This window comes from Pteropus medius, unplaced genomic scaffold (assembly GCF_902729225.1).
Source record: "Pteropus medius unplaced genomic scaffold, Ma_sr-lr_union100, whole genome shotgun sequence".
Taxonomy (NCBI): domain Eukaryota; kingdom Metazoa; phylum Chordata; class Mammalia; order Chiroptera; family Pteropodidae; genus Pteropus; species Pteropus medius.
Window position 1 is genome coordinate 6,567,227 of NW_024355206.1, and position 16,377 is coordinate 6,583,603.

Sequence of the window (16,377 nt, forward strand, 5' to 3'; positions counted from 1 at the left end):
CCCTTGCCTTATGTCAAAACACGCACGACGATATTCTAAATCAGTCTCTCGAGGTCTGTTCCAGACCTCGCCAACTTTCTGGCCCAAAGAATCGAAAATAGAAAGAGTAGGTAGTTCACTATTAGGGACCGAACTGGGTAAGAAAAAGGGTGGAAAGGAGAGATGGGCAACGACACGTTAGCAACATGAGTTTCGGGAAAGCGGTGGAATGCCGTGTGTGCGGCGATGGTTCATGCTGCTTACTACTGAGGTTACTGGGGACTCGCTGCTGAGCAGGTGAAAGGCAGAGGAGCCTGAAGTGCAAGTGTCCGGACGGCGCGGTTCCGACGCACTGGGGACCATTCTGAGAACAGAGAGGAGTAGGGCAATTCCGCGGGGCCGGAGGGAAAGGGAAGGCGGCGCGGGGAGGGAGGGGACAGCCATCACTCGGCTTTCTGCTTGGCTGGGGCCTTCCGAGGCCTGGCCCCGCCCCGGCGGCTCTGCGCACGCGCGGCGGCCATAGTGGCAGCGGACCCGGCTGCGGCGTCATCATCGTTCCCCGCGGAGTGAAGCTCCCCGCGCAGACCTCGACTCCAGAGTCTCCCCTCGGTGAGTCCGCGTCCCCGGGCCCCGCGGAAGCGTGGCCGCGTCCGCGCCGGCGGGTCGTGGGCGCCGCGGCAGAGCGGGTCCCGGCCCGCAGCCGCCGCGCGATGACTGGGCGCCGCTCCCGGGGGCCGGGTGGCCCCTGCCGGCCGCCGTCGGGCCCTGCGCGCAGCGGCGCGAGGAGCGAGGGCCGGCGGCCGGTGGGCGGCGCGGGGGAGGCGGCTTCCGGCCCGGGGAGACCCCGCACACGAGAGGAGCGAGCCCCGGCTTTGGGCGTGGGCATCAGGAAGGCCAGCGGGCCGTCTCCGGGCCGTGCCCGCCGAACGATCGGCCTAAGGTGCCAGTCGGGCCCCGAGGCTCCCCGGCCCATTCATCCAGTGGCGCCCCTGGGCCTAATTAAGGGCGAAAAGTCACACTGGCCCCTCAGGCTCAATTTCCGATGTCCGGTATTTGGGAAGTGGGCTTTGAAGTCGGAGGTCGGGCTTTTGCGCTAACTCACGCTGAGTCGCAGTGTTGACCGCTGCGGGCAGAGTGAAGGTGATGCCACGCTTGCCGCCCGCCGCCTTCCGTGGTTCGGGACCCCTTCACTCTGCAGGAGTCCCGCCCCTGTCCCAGCGTGTCGTCCTAGGCTCTGCGTGATCTGCCACTCGCTTAGCTTTGTGGCTGCTTCACGTTCCTTAACTTCAGCAGTCTGTCTCCCGCCCGTTGAGCTGTCCTGCCTCAGTCTCCTTTGCTTTCGCTTTCTCCGCCCGGAATCCTCTTCCTTTCTCCTCCCCATTCTTAGACCTGCAGGTTCTCAACCTTCTTTCTGCCTCTCATTTCTGATTTGGACTATTTTCTGTGTTGGCCTCTCGAAAAACACCTTCTTGATTTTTCTGCCATCCCTCTTCCCACTCTACCCTCCGTTGCTGTGTTTGCACATTGCGCTGTCATCGTGCCTGCCTCTCTCACCTGATCACCAGACTGCGAGCTCCTGGGGACAGCGGTTGCTTTACCTGTCTTGTTATTCTAGCGTCTGGCACAGTGCCTGCTGCACTTAACAGGAGGTGCACATAAAGGTAGCTGAATGGAGTGAGCGAAACAGATTTTTAAGTTAGGAAATGCTTTTTAAATTATAAATTTCATTTTAATAAAGATCCTTTTTTTTTTTTAACAGGAATTCTAAAGTTCGGAAAACATGGTGAGTTAACGCACATGCCAGTAATCCGCTGCCTGACGAATTGTGTTGCTTGCGCTCAGGGTACAGACTGGCGTGTTAAAGTCGGGATGGAAGGAGAGAGATGAATCAGTGTCCCCTGCGTCGGTGCCCTGCACACACGGGACTCTGTATGCGGGGATGTGCTTTAGGAGGTGCTCTGTGGGCTCGCGGGAGTTACTTTCAGCACACGGGAATCACTTGTATGTTTTTCCTTTGCAGTCTCGAAGATATGACTCCAGGACCACTATATTTTCTCCAGAAGGTAAAGTAGAAATTGTTTAATCCGTCTTAAATAGAAAGATTTTTTAAGTGTTTGACTTTTTGGGGGGGGAAAAATCTAAGAACTTTTTCGGTAGTCGCTAAGTTGTTCATCCTCTTTGTACTTGGGAGTAATTACGATCACCAGGTCGATTGCGTGCAACGTAGAAGGATGACAGCGGGACCCCTTTTTGTCGCCACCAGGTCTCCGCTGATTTTCTGAGACCTGAGGAGAGTCTGGGTTTCTTGCCACTTGTGTTTTGCAGGTCGCTTGTACCAAGTCGAGTATGCGATGGAGGCGATTGGGCATGCAGGCACCTGTTTGGGAATTTTGGCAAACGATGGAGTTTTGCTTGCAGCAGAGAGACGCAACATCCACAAGCTTCTTGATGAAGTCTTTTTTTCTGAAAAAATTTATAAACTCAATGAGTAAGTGAGCTCTCAGGGGAGAGAGTTTAAAAATATCTCGTGCTCACATAAACGGGATCGCATGTTGGGGTGACTATTCCACGTAGTAGAGTGGAATAGTTTGTTGTGTTTTTCTGGTAGAAATTTTTGCTTTTATTTTGCTTAAAACCGCTTTGAAGCTTAGGACCACGTGTTACTCTTTGGTAGTCGCAGATTTGGGTTAGATCGAGGCTTGACCAATACAAGCCGTGTGACCTCGCACCAATTTTTTACCTTCTCTGGGCCTCAGAGCCTACCAGAGTGGTTATGGCAGGTTAATGAAATAAAACGAATAAAATCAACACAAGGTCTGACAGGCATTAGGCCCTCAAAGTATTGTTGAGAATGGCTAGGGAATTTTGTCCAAAGAGTGTGAATCTTCCCTCCCGGAGGTCTGGGAGCAGTTTACATGAGCCCTGTTAGTTTCTGATAGTTGGGGGCGGAGGCCTCGGTAGCTAATGGAGAGCTGGATTTGCCCATTTAAAGAGAGTTTCCTTTTATCGGTGGGCCAAGTGAATGTTGGTTATGTATAGGGCCTTTTGATATGCTTGTCCCAGGAAGTTCATCCCTCCACAGAGTCACTGCTGGGCCCACTCAGCAGCCTGCAGTCTGTATGCGAGGCAGAGTGACAGGGTGTCGGCTGTAGGGGCACCAGGGCAGCCCTCAGGGAATGAAGACGGCAGAGGAAGTGCACCCTCTGTATGAAGCCAGCCGTGGGTCCCCTCATTCCCACCCCGCTGTCACGCTGGACTGCTTAAGTCCCCAAGAGCACGGTGCAGTCCGTCTTCCTGTCCGGCAAAACCTTCCTCCTTGCTGCCGAGTCTTCTCGGGATTGGCTTTAGCTGCTTGGCGTTCGTCCTCTTGCTTCGTTCACCGTGTGAAGGTCATAGCCACGTCTGTTGAACTTGAGGGCGCACTTGTTTATCTTCCACATTAAGAAACGTCAGGTGTAAGGTCTCCTCCTGGGGTAACACTTGTGTAGGTGTCGTGTGAAGGGTAAAGCGGCTTTGAAGCAAGCATAGTGAATGTCTAACAGCTCGATACTTCGTGCTACTTGTAAAGGTCCCTCGAACATCTTCCCTGCTTACATGTCCGTGTATTTCTTTTTCTCCAGGGACATGGCCTGCAGCGTGGCAGGCATAACTTCTGATGCTAATGTTCTGACTAACGAACTGAGGCTCATTGCTCAAAGGTATACTCACAAGTATCGTAATTGATGATGTATAAATTAGTTTGATGTCCCTAAGGAGAACTCTTTTTCGTAAAGATTAAAGCCATTAAAAATCTATTGAAAATTACAGTGTCGTTTTTGTTCTCACCGAATTTGTGAAGTGTTATTTACCATAAGAATGTTAGGATGTTGATGTGCCCTTGTTCTCCGTCCCTTTTAAATTATAGGTGATGATTATGTTGTCCCTGTGGCATAGATTGCCTTTCAGACAGTATTTTGCTTAGAATATGTATGTGTTTCAGAAAAACCCATCAATATGCACATCTTTTGATCCTAGGTACTTACTACAGTATCAGGAGCCAATTCCTTGTGAGCAGTTGGTTACAGCTCTGTGTGATATCAAACAAGCTTATACACAGTTTGGAGGTACTGAGTTTTTTGCAAATTTTATTCCAGAAAGTTAAAACTTTTTATGAATGAACTTTTTGAGATGGAAAAAAGAAATCGAACATTAAATAAGTAAACATTTTTCGTACATTCTTGCTTCATAAAGGAAGTGGCTTCCACGATGTAAATTACTTGCTTTATTAATAGACTACCGAAAGGCCAAAGTAATATTTTAAAATCTGGAAACAAATTACTTTTTCCATAATAATGAAATTCAGCACTGGTCGCCTGTGTCTTTATTCCATTTCCTGGCTGTGTCCAAATCCTAGAAACAAAAACGGACATTCGGTGGAGCTTATCTCCGCGGCCAGAACACAAAGCAGTTTATGAATGCTAGCTTCACAGAAAAGGGCTGCCGCATTCACTGAGCTCAGGTAGCTGTAGTGATACTGAATTCAGATGGTTGACGCATTTGGGTTCTGTTCTTTGTTAAAGGAAAACGTCCCTTTGGCGTCTCGCTGCTGTACATTGGCTGGGATAAGCACTACGGCTTTCAGCTCTATCAGAGCGACCCGAGTGGGAACTATGGGGGATGGAAAGCCACGTGCATTGGAAATAATAGCGCCGTGAGTATTCTCGTGTTGCTGTGCGATCTGTTAACTGGGCTCATAACTTCTGGGATTTCGAAACAGTCGTGAATGCAAATAGCATTTTAGGATAGCTTCGGCGACTTTAACGTCTGTGATTGCTGTTGGTGACGAAGTTGCAAGTTCTGCTTATACTGCTGGGGTTTATCGCCTACATTTATAACTGAAGGAAATGTCGATTTTCGGTTACAAGTTGTGAAAATCAGATGTAATTTTTTCCACGTCCTGTTTCACAGACCCCCTGAATTCTATCACGGATCCTTGGCGGTCTGAGACCCCAGGTTCAAGACTGTTCACAGAGTATCGACACCCCTCCCCACCCCATCCCACGTCACCTCTCCCTCCCTGCCATCAAAATCGTTTGTATTGGTTATGTGCTAGTAACAATACAGATCTTATTCTTTTGCCCAGTCCATAGTCCTAAAAATGCAAAAATGTAAAGGAGATGATCTATTGATTCTTTTTCATGTTTCATAGGCAGCCGTGTCAATGTTAAAACAAGACTACAAAGAAGGAGAAATGACTCTCAAGTCAGCGCTCGCTTTAGCCATCAAAGTCCTCAACAAGACCATGGATGTTAGCAAACTCTCTGCGGAGAAAGGTAGTTTATGTCCTCTCCTCTGATTTCTTTGCTTTCGTGAGGGAGTTGATCGAGTGGCTCCTGTGTTAGGCCTTTGACGTGTCACCGTAGGTCCCTGTAACCGCAGCCTTCTGAGTCAGGTGGCCTTACACCTGTTTCCTAAATGAGGACACTAGCACTTGGTGGGATGAAATGACTTGACCAAGGTCAGCATGGAAAAGTCGTGGAGCCACAAGCCCACACTGTACCCCAAGCCTAAGGCCTTAGCCGAATGTCCCGAATGTTCGTAGTTGGAGACCTGAGCATGCTACTACACGTCAGTAGTTACCTTCCCCTTACCGCTGCCCCGGCAGTGACGTCTCGGGTGTGTGTGCGGTGGAGCGGGTAGGTGGTGGCGTGTTGGTGTGTGGTGGGCTTTATCCGAGGTGTCACGGTTGCATGCGTTGTACCTCTGCTCTTCTGAATCTACCGATCGCGGGTGTTAAGCCCACGTTTGTGATTTTAAATGCCTCATTTAGCTTAAGTTATGTAACGACGTGAAACCGGGCTTCTAAATGACGTTTTTCAAACGTGGTGAAGTAGCACGTTGCTTGGGTTTAGGAAAACTTCGCTCCCGGCGCTCCTTAGAAGTTGCCGTTCGCTCGCACATTTTGCCCCTGTTGTCTGCTGCTGCCTCATTTCAATTTCTGCTGTTTCCCCTACTTGAAAAAGTCCTTCTCGTTTTGGTATCAGTCTGCTTTTCTTGTCAGCGGTTGTGGAAGCTGCTTTTCATGCCTTTGTTTTAAAAAGAGACCTGAAAAGTCCATGAAAACTAATCGTACTGGTTAAAGATTGTGGCTGAGCTTTCAGATGTTCCAACAAGGACATTGCTGTTCCTTCTGGTCAGCGCAGCTGGTAGGAGGTCAGCTCGAGCAATTAGCTGACGGTCCTTTTTCCAAGAAAGAGAAAAACGGCAGCTCAGAAGGTCGATGGGTTAGGAGAAGGTAGTTAAAGTAAACATGTTAATAAAAACATTGCAAGATCAAAGGTATCCCTGCAGCATACCAGGACGTGGAAGGAAGAGTGGCGAGCTCAGGCGGAGACGGTGCGATTGCCTTCGGGTGTGTGTGCGAGCGTGCGCGCCTGTAACACGATGTGTGTGTTTGCCCTTAGTGGAAATCGCCACGCTAACGAGAGAGAGCGGGAAGACGGTCATCAGAGTGCTCAAACAGAAGGAGGTGGAACAGCTGATCCAGAAACACGAGGAAGAGGAAGCGAAGGCCGAGCGGGAGAAGAAGGAAAAGGAGCAAAAAGAGAAGGATAAATAGACGAAGGCCGGCGTCCCGCAGCTCACGGGGCGCGCGCGGTTGCAGTGCGCAAGCCGTCCTCGGCCACGCGGCACAGGCGCCGACCGCGTGGGGCCCCGGCCATGCGCTCCAGTCGACTTGCGGGGGTGGCGATTACTTTCCATGAACGTCTCAGCCCCTCTACCCCTCCTCGTTTTGGAATAAAACTTGGAAAGAATGGAAACGGTGAAGGAAAAACTTCTCTGTAGAGTAATTGATAAGACAGCAGGACGAACAGCCTGCGACCTTCCCGTTTCAGTGGTGCGCTCTGACGGCGCGGGCAGTTGCTTTTACGTAAGACGTTACAGTTGACAGAAACGTCAGCATCATAAAAAAGTAAGGAGGAAGTGTGTCCCGAAGGTTTCCTTGGCTGTCGCTCCCCTGTGTCTTGGAGAACCTGTAGCCCTGGGTCTCTTGATGGGCGCGTCGGACAAGGCCTCTCGTGAGGTAGGGGTCACGCACCTCTGCTAGGTGTTGCCAGCCTTAAAATCGTGCGTGCACGTACCTACGTGCCTGTACACGTGCAGCGCAGCATGGAAGCCCCTGTGTGTCCCTCTCAGATCTCATTTCTCCTCCCCTCAACCCCTGAGACAGAACCACTACCTCGAGTTGACTTTTTCTCAGTCGCGGTGTTTACACTGGCTTTGCGTCTCTCTGTTCCAGGTGGGCACATCCTGCAGGCTGGCCAGGTGACAAGTCTCTGTCTCCAGGGACTGGTGGGCTGAGAATGAAAGCGTGGGCTGAGCCAAGCCAGAATGCTGAGGGTCCTTCAGGTAGGACAGGCCCGCAGCAGGCGGCCAAGCCACGTGGAAGGCGTGCAGGAGAGGTTAAGGCCACGGGAAAAAGTGGAACTAGCGGTGAGCGTAGTTCGGTTTCGGCCTGGGGGCTGCAGTGCTGAGCTTTCCCCACCAGGGGTCGCTGAGATTGCCGTCACGATGGAGTCCCCCGATGGCAGAGCATGGGCTGCTGCAGCCGCACCTGGCAGTCTGCAGGTCGTGCAGATTCTGGTGTGCCATCCGTTTTAACTAGCTCTGTGTGTGTGTGTGACGTGCACTGTTTGAGAGCGCTCTGCCACATTTTAGAATCATCCGCGATCTTTGAGTGCAGTTCTCTGGCTGTGTTGCTTGCCAATTAAGTTTACCTTTTGGGGGTGTCCCCGTCATTAGCATTTCTTTAAATCTGCCCCGGTGATTAATGACAGCCAGGGATAGTCAGTGCCCTGAGCCACAGCGGCCCCTCCCAGCCTAATCCCTCCCTCAGAAGTTTCTTGCAAGTCTGCACAGGCCACCGTGGGGTATCCAGGCTGAGGTGTTTCCGAGCCCGTTTGACATAGCGCTCTCTGAATCTCCTATATTATTTTGTACAGTTGACTCCCATTTGTAGCATCTGCGTTCTCCGAAGTCACCAGGAACCATTCCGTTGTTCAGGCTAACTAAGAGTTGTTCATTCTTGAATGAATTCAGAATTACATAAGTTTGTTACTTTTCTCAGTTTACTTGTATTATTTCGGTAACAGCTTTGTTGAGATATAATTCGCATACCACATAATTCACCCATTTAAATTCTTCCCACTTAAATGGCTTTTAGTATATTCAGAGAGTTGCGCTTCCATAAATCAATTCTAGAACGTTTTCATCACCCCAAAACGAAGCCGTGCAACCCCACCCCTGAGCCTCCTGCAGCCCCAGGAAACCACTATTCTCTCTGTCTCTGCGAATTCGCCTGCTCTGGACATTTTACATAAACGTGGTCCTTTGTGACTGGTGTCTTTCACGTGGCGTAACATTCTCAAGGTTCTGTATCATAGCATGGTTTGATAATTAACTTGTTTACTAGATGAGAGAAAGTGGCATTCGTTTCTTTTTATCACTGAAGACCTCGCTGTGTGACGCCGCCGCGTCTGATTGTCTGCTCAGCAGATGATGAACAGTAGGGTACTGCCGTTGCTCTTGGGTGTATTCTGAGAATGGGCACGCTGGGTCACACCTTGGTTTATTTTTAATCTGTCTTTACACCATACATTCATATTAGCGGTACAGATTTTAAAAGGAGTGTACTTCCCCGTTTTCTCCTACAATAGCCCCAAAATGGGAACCGAATTGACTGAGTAAATTGAAATAGGTCTCACAGTTAGAGAGGGTTTTCGCTTCCTTTCATCTTGGCAGGAAGGACCTGTTCCCTGACTTCCTTTATGCCCAACACTCGGAAAGGCCAAGTTTTTGATTCTGTACCCAGGAGCCTTATATAATAATGTTCTCTGAAAAATTCAGAGTCATACAGGACGGGAGAATGCAGGGTAAGTGTCTTCCGAATCCTGAACAGTCTAGTAGCTTATTTTTTCTGGTCACAGAAACAGTCTGTGCTCACATTGGGAAACACAATAAATTAAATAAAAATTGCCCCCTGCTGTCTTGCTCATTGTTAGTCGTTGATAACCGACCTCACTGGTCCACGTCAGATGGTCAGATGCTGAGTAAGTATATCGGTGGGCTTTGGCAAATTAGAGGCAAGCGACTTAAAAATAGCCTTAAAGGAGAATTTAAATACGTTTTTTTCCTTCTCATTGGTTTTTTCAAAGCATATTTCATTCAGCCTTAAAAAACCCTGTTTCTTTATACAAAGTAGAAGCTATCCTTTGTCAGTCACCAGTATGTGTCAGTCACTGTATTTGTTAGTGCTAATTCTCACATAACCTTGTAAAACACTTCTTAGAAACTGTAGCACTGAGTTCTCGAGGGCCCACTATGTGCTAGGTGACACAGAGATGACTTTCTGTTATATAGTTGAAAAAACAGAGTCAGCAAAGGTGAGTAACATGTGCCAAGGCACATAGCTCCAGGGCCACCATTCCAGTGAAAGCCATTACTGTCACCCCTGCCTGAGCTTCCATGTCACCTCCACGCTCGTCCCCTCCAGCCCTCCTCCCCTGACTGGTAGAGTCACCTTAACACAGAACTCAGAGGACACGTCTAACTCTCATCGGTTTCCCATCAGAGAACATCACACGTTGGCTGTGAAGTGAATGAAACTTAAGATTCGGGACCCCCTCATTCACACAGCCCCTTCCAGGGTCCCGGGGAGACCCTAACTGTGTTTTTTAGGCTCGTGCTCTTTTCGTAGAGTTTGCAAAGGTAAGATCTGCCTGCAACCGGTAAGTACCGCCATCTATTCCCACACGAACTGCCCGTCTGGACCTGGGGCACGGTCATGGCTACGGTGGGGCAGACTCACTCAGCCACGTCCCCGTGCGGGGAGGCCGCTGTCAGCCATCCCAGTGTGGAGACGGCTTCCAGGACATCCCCGCCAGCCGCAGGGCCAACGTACCCAGCATCATGGCAGGAAGGGATAGGGACAGAAGTGTCACTACGTGAACAGCGTCTTCTCTCAAAGTTCCTGGAAGAGAGACAAGGCTTGTGATGTACCCAATCAGAAGCTCACCTGTGGCAAACTTCAGCCTTCAGCTGTGCAGACTCATAAGCTGAGGATTCAGTTCTCGTAACACCAAAAATGCTGGCCAGGAGCACTGTACAGGTGTGTTAGGGCATCAGATTATAGTTCTCTAGATACCGTGATGTTTGTCCACTTTTTAAAAATTTGTATTTCACGTTTTTTCCTTCTAATCTCCAATTTCATGCCCAACTTTGTATTCGTACTGTTTTGTTCTTTTGCTTTAAAGAGGACCCCTGCCACACCCAAATAGTAGGTCCCAGCTCAGGTCACCTCAAAAGGGCATTTTCTGTCCACCCAATCTAAAGTAGAACCCCTATCCATCATTTTCTGTTTGTTTATTTCCTCAAGGACTTATCAAATTCTGAATTTATCCTGCTTGCTTTCAGCCTTCCTCCCTAGGCAGTAAGGTCCATGAAAGCAGGGACGTCATCTACCTCATTAATGGCATCATCAGGGGAGCTTGTCCTACAGTTGGTTCTGAAGTTATTGTTGAATGAATAACTGGGAAGTGACAGGAGGATTCAAACTCACGTTTATCTGCCCTCAGAGACCATAGGTCGTGCCCTTCCCAATATGCCAAGAACTGTCTGTCCCCACAGAACACCGGAGACGTCAGGTGTGCATCAGAGGCACAGGCGTGGACTCTGCTCCACTAGTGACTGAGAAGATCAAAGGTAACGGAGGATCAAAAGACCCTTTCTATACAGGCGACTTCGAGTATTCTTTAGTTTTCAAAAATTGCAAACATCTAAATCGTGTAGAACAGCAAGGAAAGACCGTGTCTCGAGCGAGACAGCTGTGCAACTGGAAATTGCCAAATGATTTCCAATTTTCAGAGACTTGGGTCAGGCGGCTTAGAATTAGGTTCAAAATAATCAATTCCCTGGAACGATCAGTGCCACCCATTACTTTAACCTCAGAGGGAGCTTTTGGTATTGCTAAAAGGTTGCTCATCTGGCTTTTCTTATCCATATAGAAAACCATGTCGATTAGGATTCCATAGGAAATGAAGCTGGATGGGGAAGAGAATCCTTGGTAAATGAAGGCGTGGGAAATCAGAGCAGGTTCCCGAAGGTATTAGGGAAGCAGCTACATTTTTTTTTCTTTCCAATTCGATCCTCACTTCCCCAAAAGCATTACATGGCAGTTTACAAATTACACATGCAAGTAAAATGTATTTAATTTTGAGCTTCCTCTGTGCTTTTGAGGACCAGAATTTCATAATATTCCTTGATTAAAGTGGAAAAGATCTGAGAACAATTAAATTGACAATGTGTGAATTAAATTCTGAGATGGCAGTTCTGTCTGTGTGTAGACACGAATTTCTGGAGGATTCGTGGTAGACACCTGCAGGATAGCATGTCTTTTTTGGACTTATTTTTGGTATACATAGCAGTATCTATAAATCCTTCTCACTTCCAGAATAAAAAGTGAGATACAGGCTGTATATGTGGTGAGAATAAATTCTGCCTTTTGCACAGAATCAAACATTTGCAATTGTGTCTTGCAGCCGTTCAAATAAGGACATAGTTTCTTTTTAAAATTCAGAAATAGTACGTCATCTGTGAAGAATAGATGACTTAATGCAAATAACTATATGTTCCTAATAAGTTGTGTTTAGTTAGTATGCAAATGTTGAGCTTTTACATTAAGTAACGGGAAATCCGCTAAAGGCATTTATCTCCAGAAATTCATATTTGTCTTGGTTCTACTGCAGAGATTTTTTTTAGCAGTTTGGAGACATCGACATGAAAATTGTATATTTAATGTACACAACTTGATATTTGATATATGTATAAGTTCTGAAATGATCACAGCCGAGCTAATTAACATATCTATTACCTGTATATAGGTGCCATTGTGTGTGTATGTGTGTTGACAGATTTATCTATCCTTTTGCAAATCATAAGCACGCAATACAGTATCGTTAATACTTATCTTAAAAGAAAAATTCTTTGATGATGTGCTTCATCACTCCCAGATGCAAGAGCTTTCCACATTTAGGGCACCTGGGATTGTATTGCACTTTCTTAAAGAGGAAAACAAAATCTCGTACCAAGAGGTGGTATTTGTCCGGGATATATTATAATTTACTCTGTTCTGTAGTGAATTGCCGTCTCCTGGTCCATTTGTGTTTTTCCATTGGTAATTGGGTCTGCGACATTGTGGTCTACATGCTATTTTTAAATTCTATCGAGACAACTCAGTTTTATAAATGGTTCATATTTTCGCGATGTGGATTTATGCACTTCTGTTTCGTTATTACAATATAATAAAATATGGCCAATTAATTTTCTTAAAGTTCTTTACATTAAAATATGTCTGCACTTTTACATTTCATTATAGCCATTGAACTGGCCCTTGAAAGGAGCCTGTTCTTTTTACATCATCTCTTCTGAAGGACTGAATTTTAATGTCCTATAGATACTTGCTTTTTCCCTTTAATCTGTGAAAATGCATTCCATTTCAGCAGTAAAATTGACAACATCCATTTGTATCTTTAATTAACTTTTCAGCTTGGTTTCATCGTAGAGGCTCACAGCAGGATTTATCACCAAGCCGTAGTGAAAACGCTGAATGGGCGATTCAGAGGCTTGGCCCAGCTCTGAATTTCGCTCAGTCGAGCCTGTTATAAAAAGGAGAAGTCAACAACATTGATATGAAAGACAACTCATTAGGCGCACCACTTGCAGATGACAATGTTTATTTTTGATTCCTGCTGTTTATTGGGCCTCCTGATTCCCTTACCACTCTCTTTTAACTCGAAAGCACCAGCTGCCCTTTGCTTAGAGGTTTTGTAAGTGCGAAAGCACATCAGAGAATAATTGCCATACAGATAATAGCGGCCACCACCTATCGAACACTTGGACCCTGTGTGAGCGCTTCGCAAGCTTCATCTGCTGTCAGGCAGGTTTTAAGGCACCATTTTAAAGATTAGGGATGGGCTTACAGAGAGATTAAGTTGAGTTTTTGAAATCGGGTTTTCATCCCTGATCACCATTTTGTAGCTCACTAGCTCCGAGATCTCGGGCAAGCTAGTTAACATTCATTTATTCATCCAGCGATCATTTTGAGCATCAACCACGCACCCGATGGACTGGCACACCCCCAAGGACAACATGGACGCAGCTGCTGGTGCTCATTTTCTGTGGGGAAATCAGACACTGAAGGGTATGTAATTACAAATCGTGACAAGTGTAGCGAAGGGAGGAGACGGGGCAGTGACAGAGTTACAGCCGGAGGGACCGGAGGACCCAACTTAGATTGTCTCGAGACAGACTCAGTCCCGAGGGAGGAGTAAGAATTGGGCAGAGCCAGGAGGAGGAGGGGTTGGGGGACAGGCAGAGGGGGTAGCATCCGTGAAGGCTCGGGTCTCGGGTCTCGGGTCTCAAAGGGGCCGGGTGGCTGGGAGGCAGTGCACATGGCAAGGGGAAGACGAGGCATGGAGTCGGTGAGGGCCCCTGGTGCCACTAAGGGTCCTGGTGAGACATGGCATTCGGTTTCAGTTTTAAGACAGTAAGTCACTCGGGCTTCCATCTGCAGAATGTTCCGGAGAGTGCCGGGCAGGCGTCTAAGCCAGAGGTGAGTGTGGACTTGACTAGTAGCGAAGGAGGGTGTGGACTCGGATACAGTCAAGATGAGTGGCAGTGAAGGCTGAGTGAGACTCGGTGGGTGAGGCCAACCTCCGCCCGCGTCTGCAGCTCGAGTCGTTGGATGATGCTACCATTGAGATGGAAAGACTAAAGAAGATTGGTTCGGAAGATCTCAAGTGACATGTCCAAGTGATGATGTCACATACGCAGGTGTACTGGAGCTCAGAGGTGAGGTCAGCACCTGAGTGGGAGGCTGGTCCTTGTCAGTATGTGGAAGATATTTAAAGCCGGGGGAACGGATGCGACCACAGGGTGGGGACAGTGTCCAGACAAGAGAATCAGTCCAGGCTGAGGCTGTGGAGTCTCTGCACGCAGCGGCCGGTGGCCTGTGCTTGAGATTATGAGCCAGTGTGTGAGAAAGAGCCTCGATTATTGCATTCCTCACCATGTCTCCAGGGTCACACAGCTGTGAAATCCCACTGCCCCTGGCGAGCCACTGACCGCTGGAGAGGGCATTACAGAGACGATGAGACCCGGACTCCAGGTCCAGGAGGTCATATTCTAGAACAAAACAAGATTTTTAGGGAAATAGAAGAAAAGGTGGAAAGCGGTGTGCGGTGGGGAAATGTCAGTTCTGGGAGCCGGGACAAGGGACACGGCTGTGGCCGGTGGGTCCACAGGCGGCATCTGAAACAGGTCTGGAGAAAGGATGCATTTGGACATTCGGGGGAGAGAGGAGGGGCCAGGATGTGCGAAGACAGGAAAGCTCAGTCAACTCCCCATTCTTCAGAGGAGAGCGCGTCTGGGGTGCTTGGTGCACTGTGAAGACTGTCGGGTGGCGTTGCGGCCAAATCTCAAGGTCGGCGGACAGACGCTGCTTTAGGGGACTTTCATAGCTGGTGGCCCCAGTAACAGCAGCAGTTCCCACTGGCATTTGGTCTGCCAGCATCTCCTGGCACTGCGAACATGCCTGTATCAGTCATTCGGCTACTGCACCCAGCAACTGAGAGCAATTGCTGTATCCTAGAAAAAGCCATCCAAGATGCATCCATTATATTTCTATAATTATTTGCTTGGATTTTAGTGTGCCCAACGAATTACACACTTTGCCTTTCACTTAATAACATTAACGAGTAGTGTTTCTCACAGATGATGTAAATAACCGTGGTTCTCGTGGTTATTAATATAACACCCCGGGGAGGTCTCGGAGTTCCAATTATGCTCGCTGTGGCTGAGCTGACAGCCATTTAATTCTGGTTTTAGAATTAAAAACTGTGACCTTCAGCAGTTATTCGAGCACTCGGTTTCAAGTCCCCGAGCTGGAGAAGCAGAATGACACTCTTATTTTCTGCAGACACTGTTGGGGGGGATTGCATAAGTGTCTGTATGCCCCAGAAATTCTTCTGGAAATTGAGCAAACTGGAAGCTTGCAGTGAAGGGAAGATGAGTACTGTCTTCTTTTCCTGTGCGGAATTATCGTGAATGGTTGACCAGTCATTTTATGTGTCCTTTTTCTGTGGCCCCCTTAAGTCTGGTTAAGCAGACCGACTTCAGGGGATATTGTTTCCGTCTTCCTGTTGGTACTTACACCTAGGAAAAAAGTCAACTAAAATTTATCATTTAGGTTCTTTGCAACCATAAACCTGGTTTTAAACAGATTTACAGAGTGGAGCTCGGAGTGGAATTTCTGCTCACAGGGGATCTTTAGAAGTATCACCTCGGTAAAGCTCTCTGTGAAGAATCAGCACACGCTCTACCACTGAGGCTTAAAGGGAATTCGCCAGAAACTCTTCAGACAAACGAACCTTCCAAATCAGTTACCGACAGGGGATGAAATAGACGGTCCAGTGTGCTGTGCGACAGGGTGTGCGACGGGCCTGCGCCACCAGCATCAGTCAGCGTCAGAGTCGCAAGTATCTGCTGTCACAGATGGAGTCACTGGTATTGATACAGATTTAATTGGAGGTGACCGTCCCCGTCTGAAGCCATGCATGTCATCTCTGTGGACGGCCAGCATGAAGGTCAATCCTCCCGGTTACCTGCCTGGTTTAAGGATGAGGAAACTGCCCCAGAGGGGAGGGTACTTGCTAGGTCTTTAGCTGGCCTGGGACCAGGCCTCCTGTGGGATCACTTCCCCTCCTCCCCCACCGCGGTACAGGTCTAAGGATGCTGCGGGGATTGTCACTGCCCCGGTGTGGGGGTTTCCTCCGCAGCCCCATACCGACTCTGTAATGATTGTTCCTGCTGGCACAAGCAGACACTAATTATGAACGGCAGTTACCCTAGATGTGCAGGGGCTTGCCCAGGGTCACAGGAGGTTACACTGGGACCTGCCTGCAACGCTGCAATCCCCTCGTCTCCCTGCCTCTAGGCTGGCACCCGCCACCTTCCTGGCCTGGAGGCGAAGTCAGTGTGGGGAGGCGGGACCCGAAGCAGGGGGCGTGGGCTCGAAGGCGGGGCAGGGGGTAAGGGGCGGGGCGGGCAAGGTGCGAGCGGGGCGGGGCTAGGCGCGCCGTAGGCGGAGGCACCGGCTCGGGGCGGGGCTCGGGGCGGGGCTTGGGCGGTGCCGGGAGCCGCGGCTCCTCAGACGCCGGGACCCCTCACGCGTCGCGAGCCGGCGGGCGACCGCGAGGCTGAGGCGGCCGCGGGCGGGAGCTGAGGCGCGGAGGTCCCCCCCGCAGCGCTGCTGTGCTCCGCCCCGACCCACGCCCGCGGCTCCGTCCGGGCCCCGAGTCCGCG

General features: G+C 49.1%; 1 protein-coding gene across 2 annotated transcripts; it reads left to right on the forward strand.

Annotated features, from left to right (window-relative positions):
* Window positions 1-439: 439 nt before the first annotated feature.
* Window positions 440-6,793, forward strand: PSMA4 (proteasome 20S subunit alpha 4). Of its 2 annotated transcripts, none has more exons than XM_039858382.1 (9): window positions 440-588; window positions 1,739-1,762; window positions 2,000-2,042; window positions 2,305-2,467; window positions 3,600-3,677; window positions 3,994-4,082; window positions 4,539-4,669; window positions 5,168-5,291; window positions 6,423-6,793. In XM_039858382.1, the coding sequence occupies exons 2-9, from the start codon at window positions 1,760-1,762 to the stop codon at window positions 6,575-6,577; spliced, it is 786 nt and encodes a 261-aa protein (XP_039714316.1). In that variant the 5' UTR covers window positions 440-588; window positions 1,739-1,759; the 3' UTR covers window positions 6,578-6,793. The 2 variants fall into 2 exon arrangements, with proteins under 2 accessions (XP_039714316.1, XP_039714317.1); XM_039858383.1 differs by lacking the exon at window positions 440-588 and adding an exon at window positions 897-919 and having other exon boundaries at window positions 6,423-6,624.
* Window positions 6,794-16,377: the final 9,584 nt, after the last annotated feature.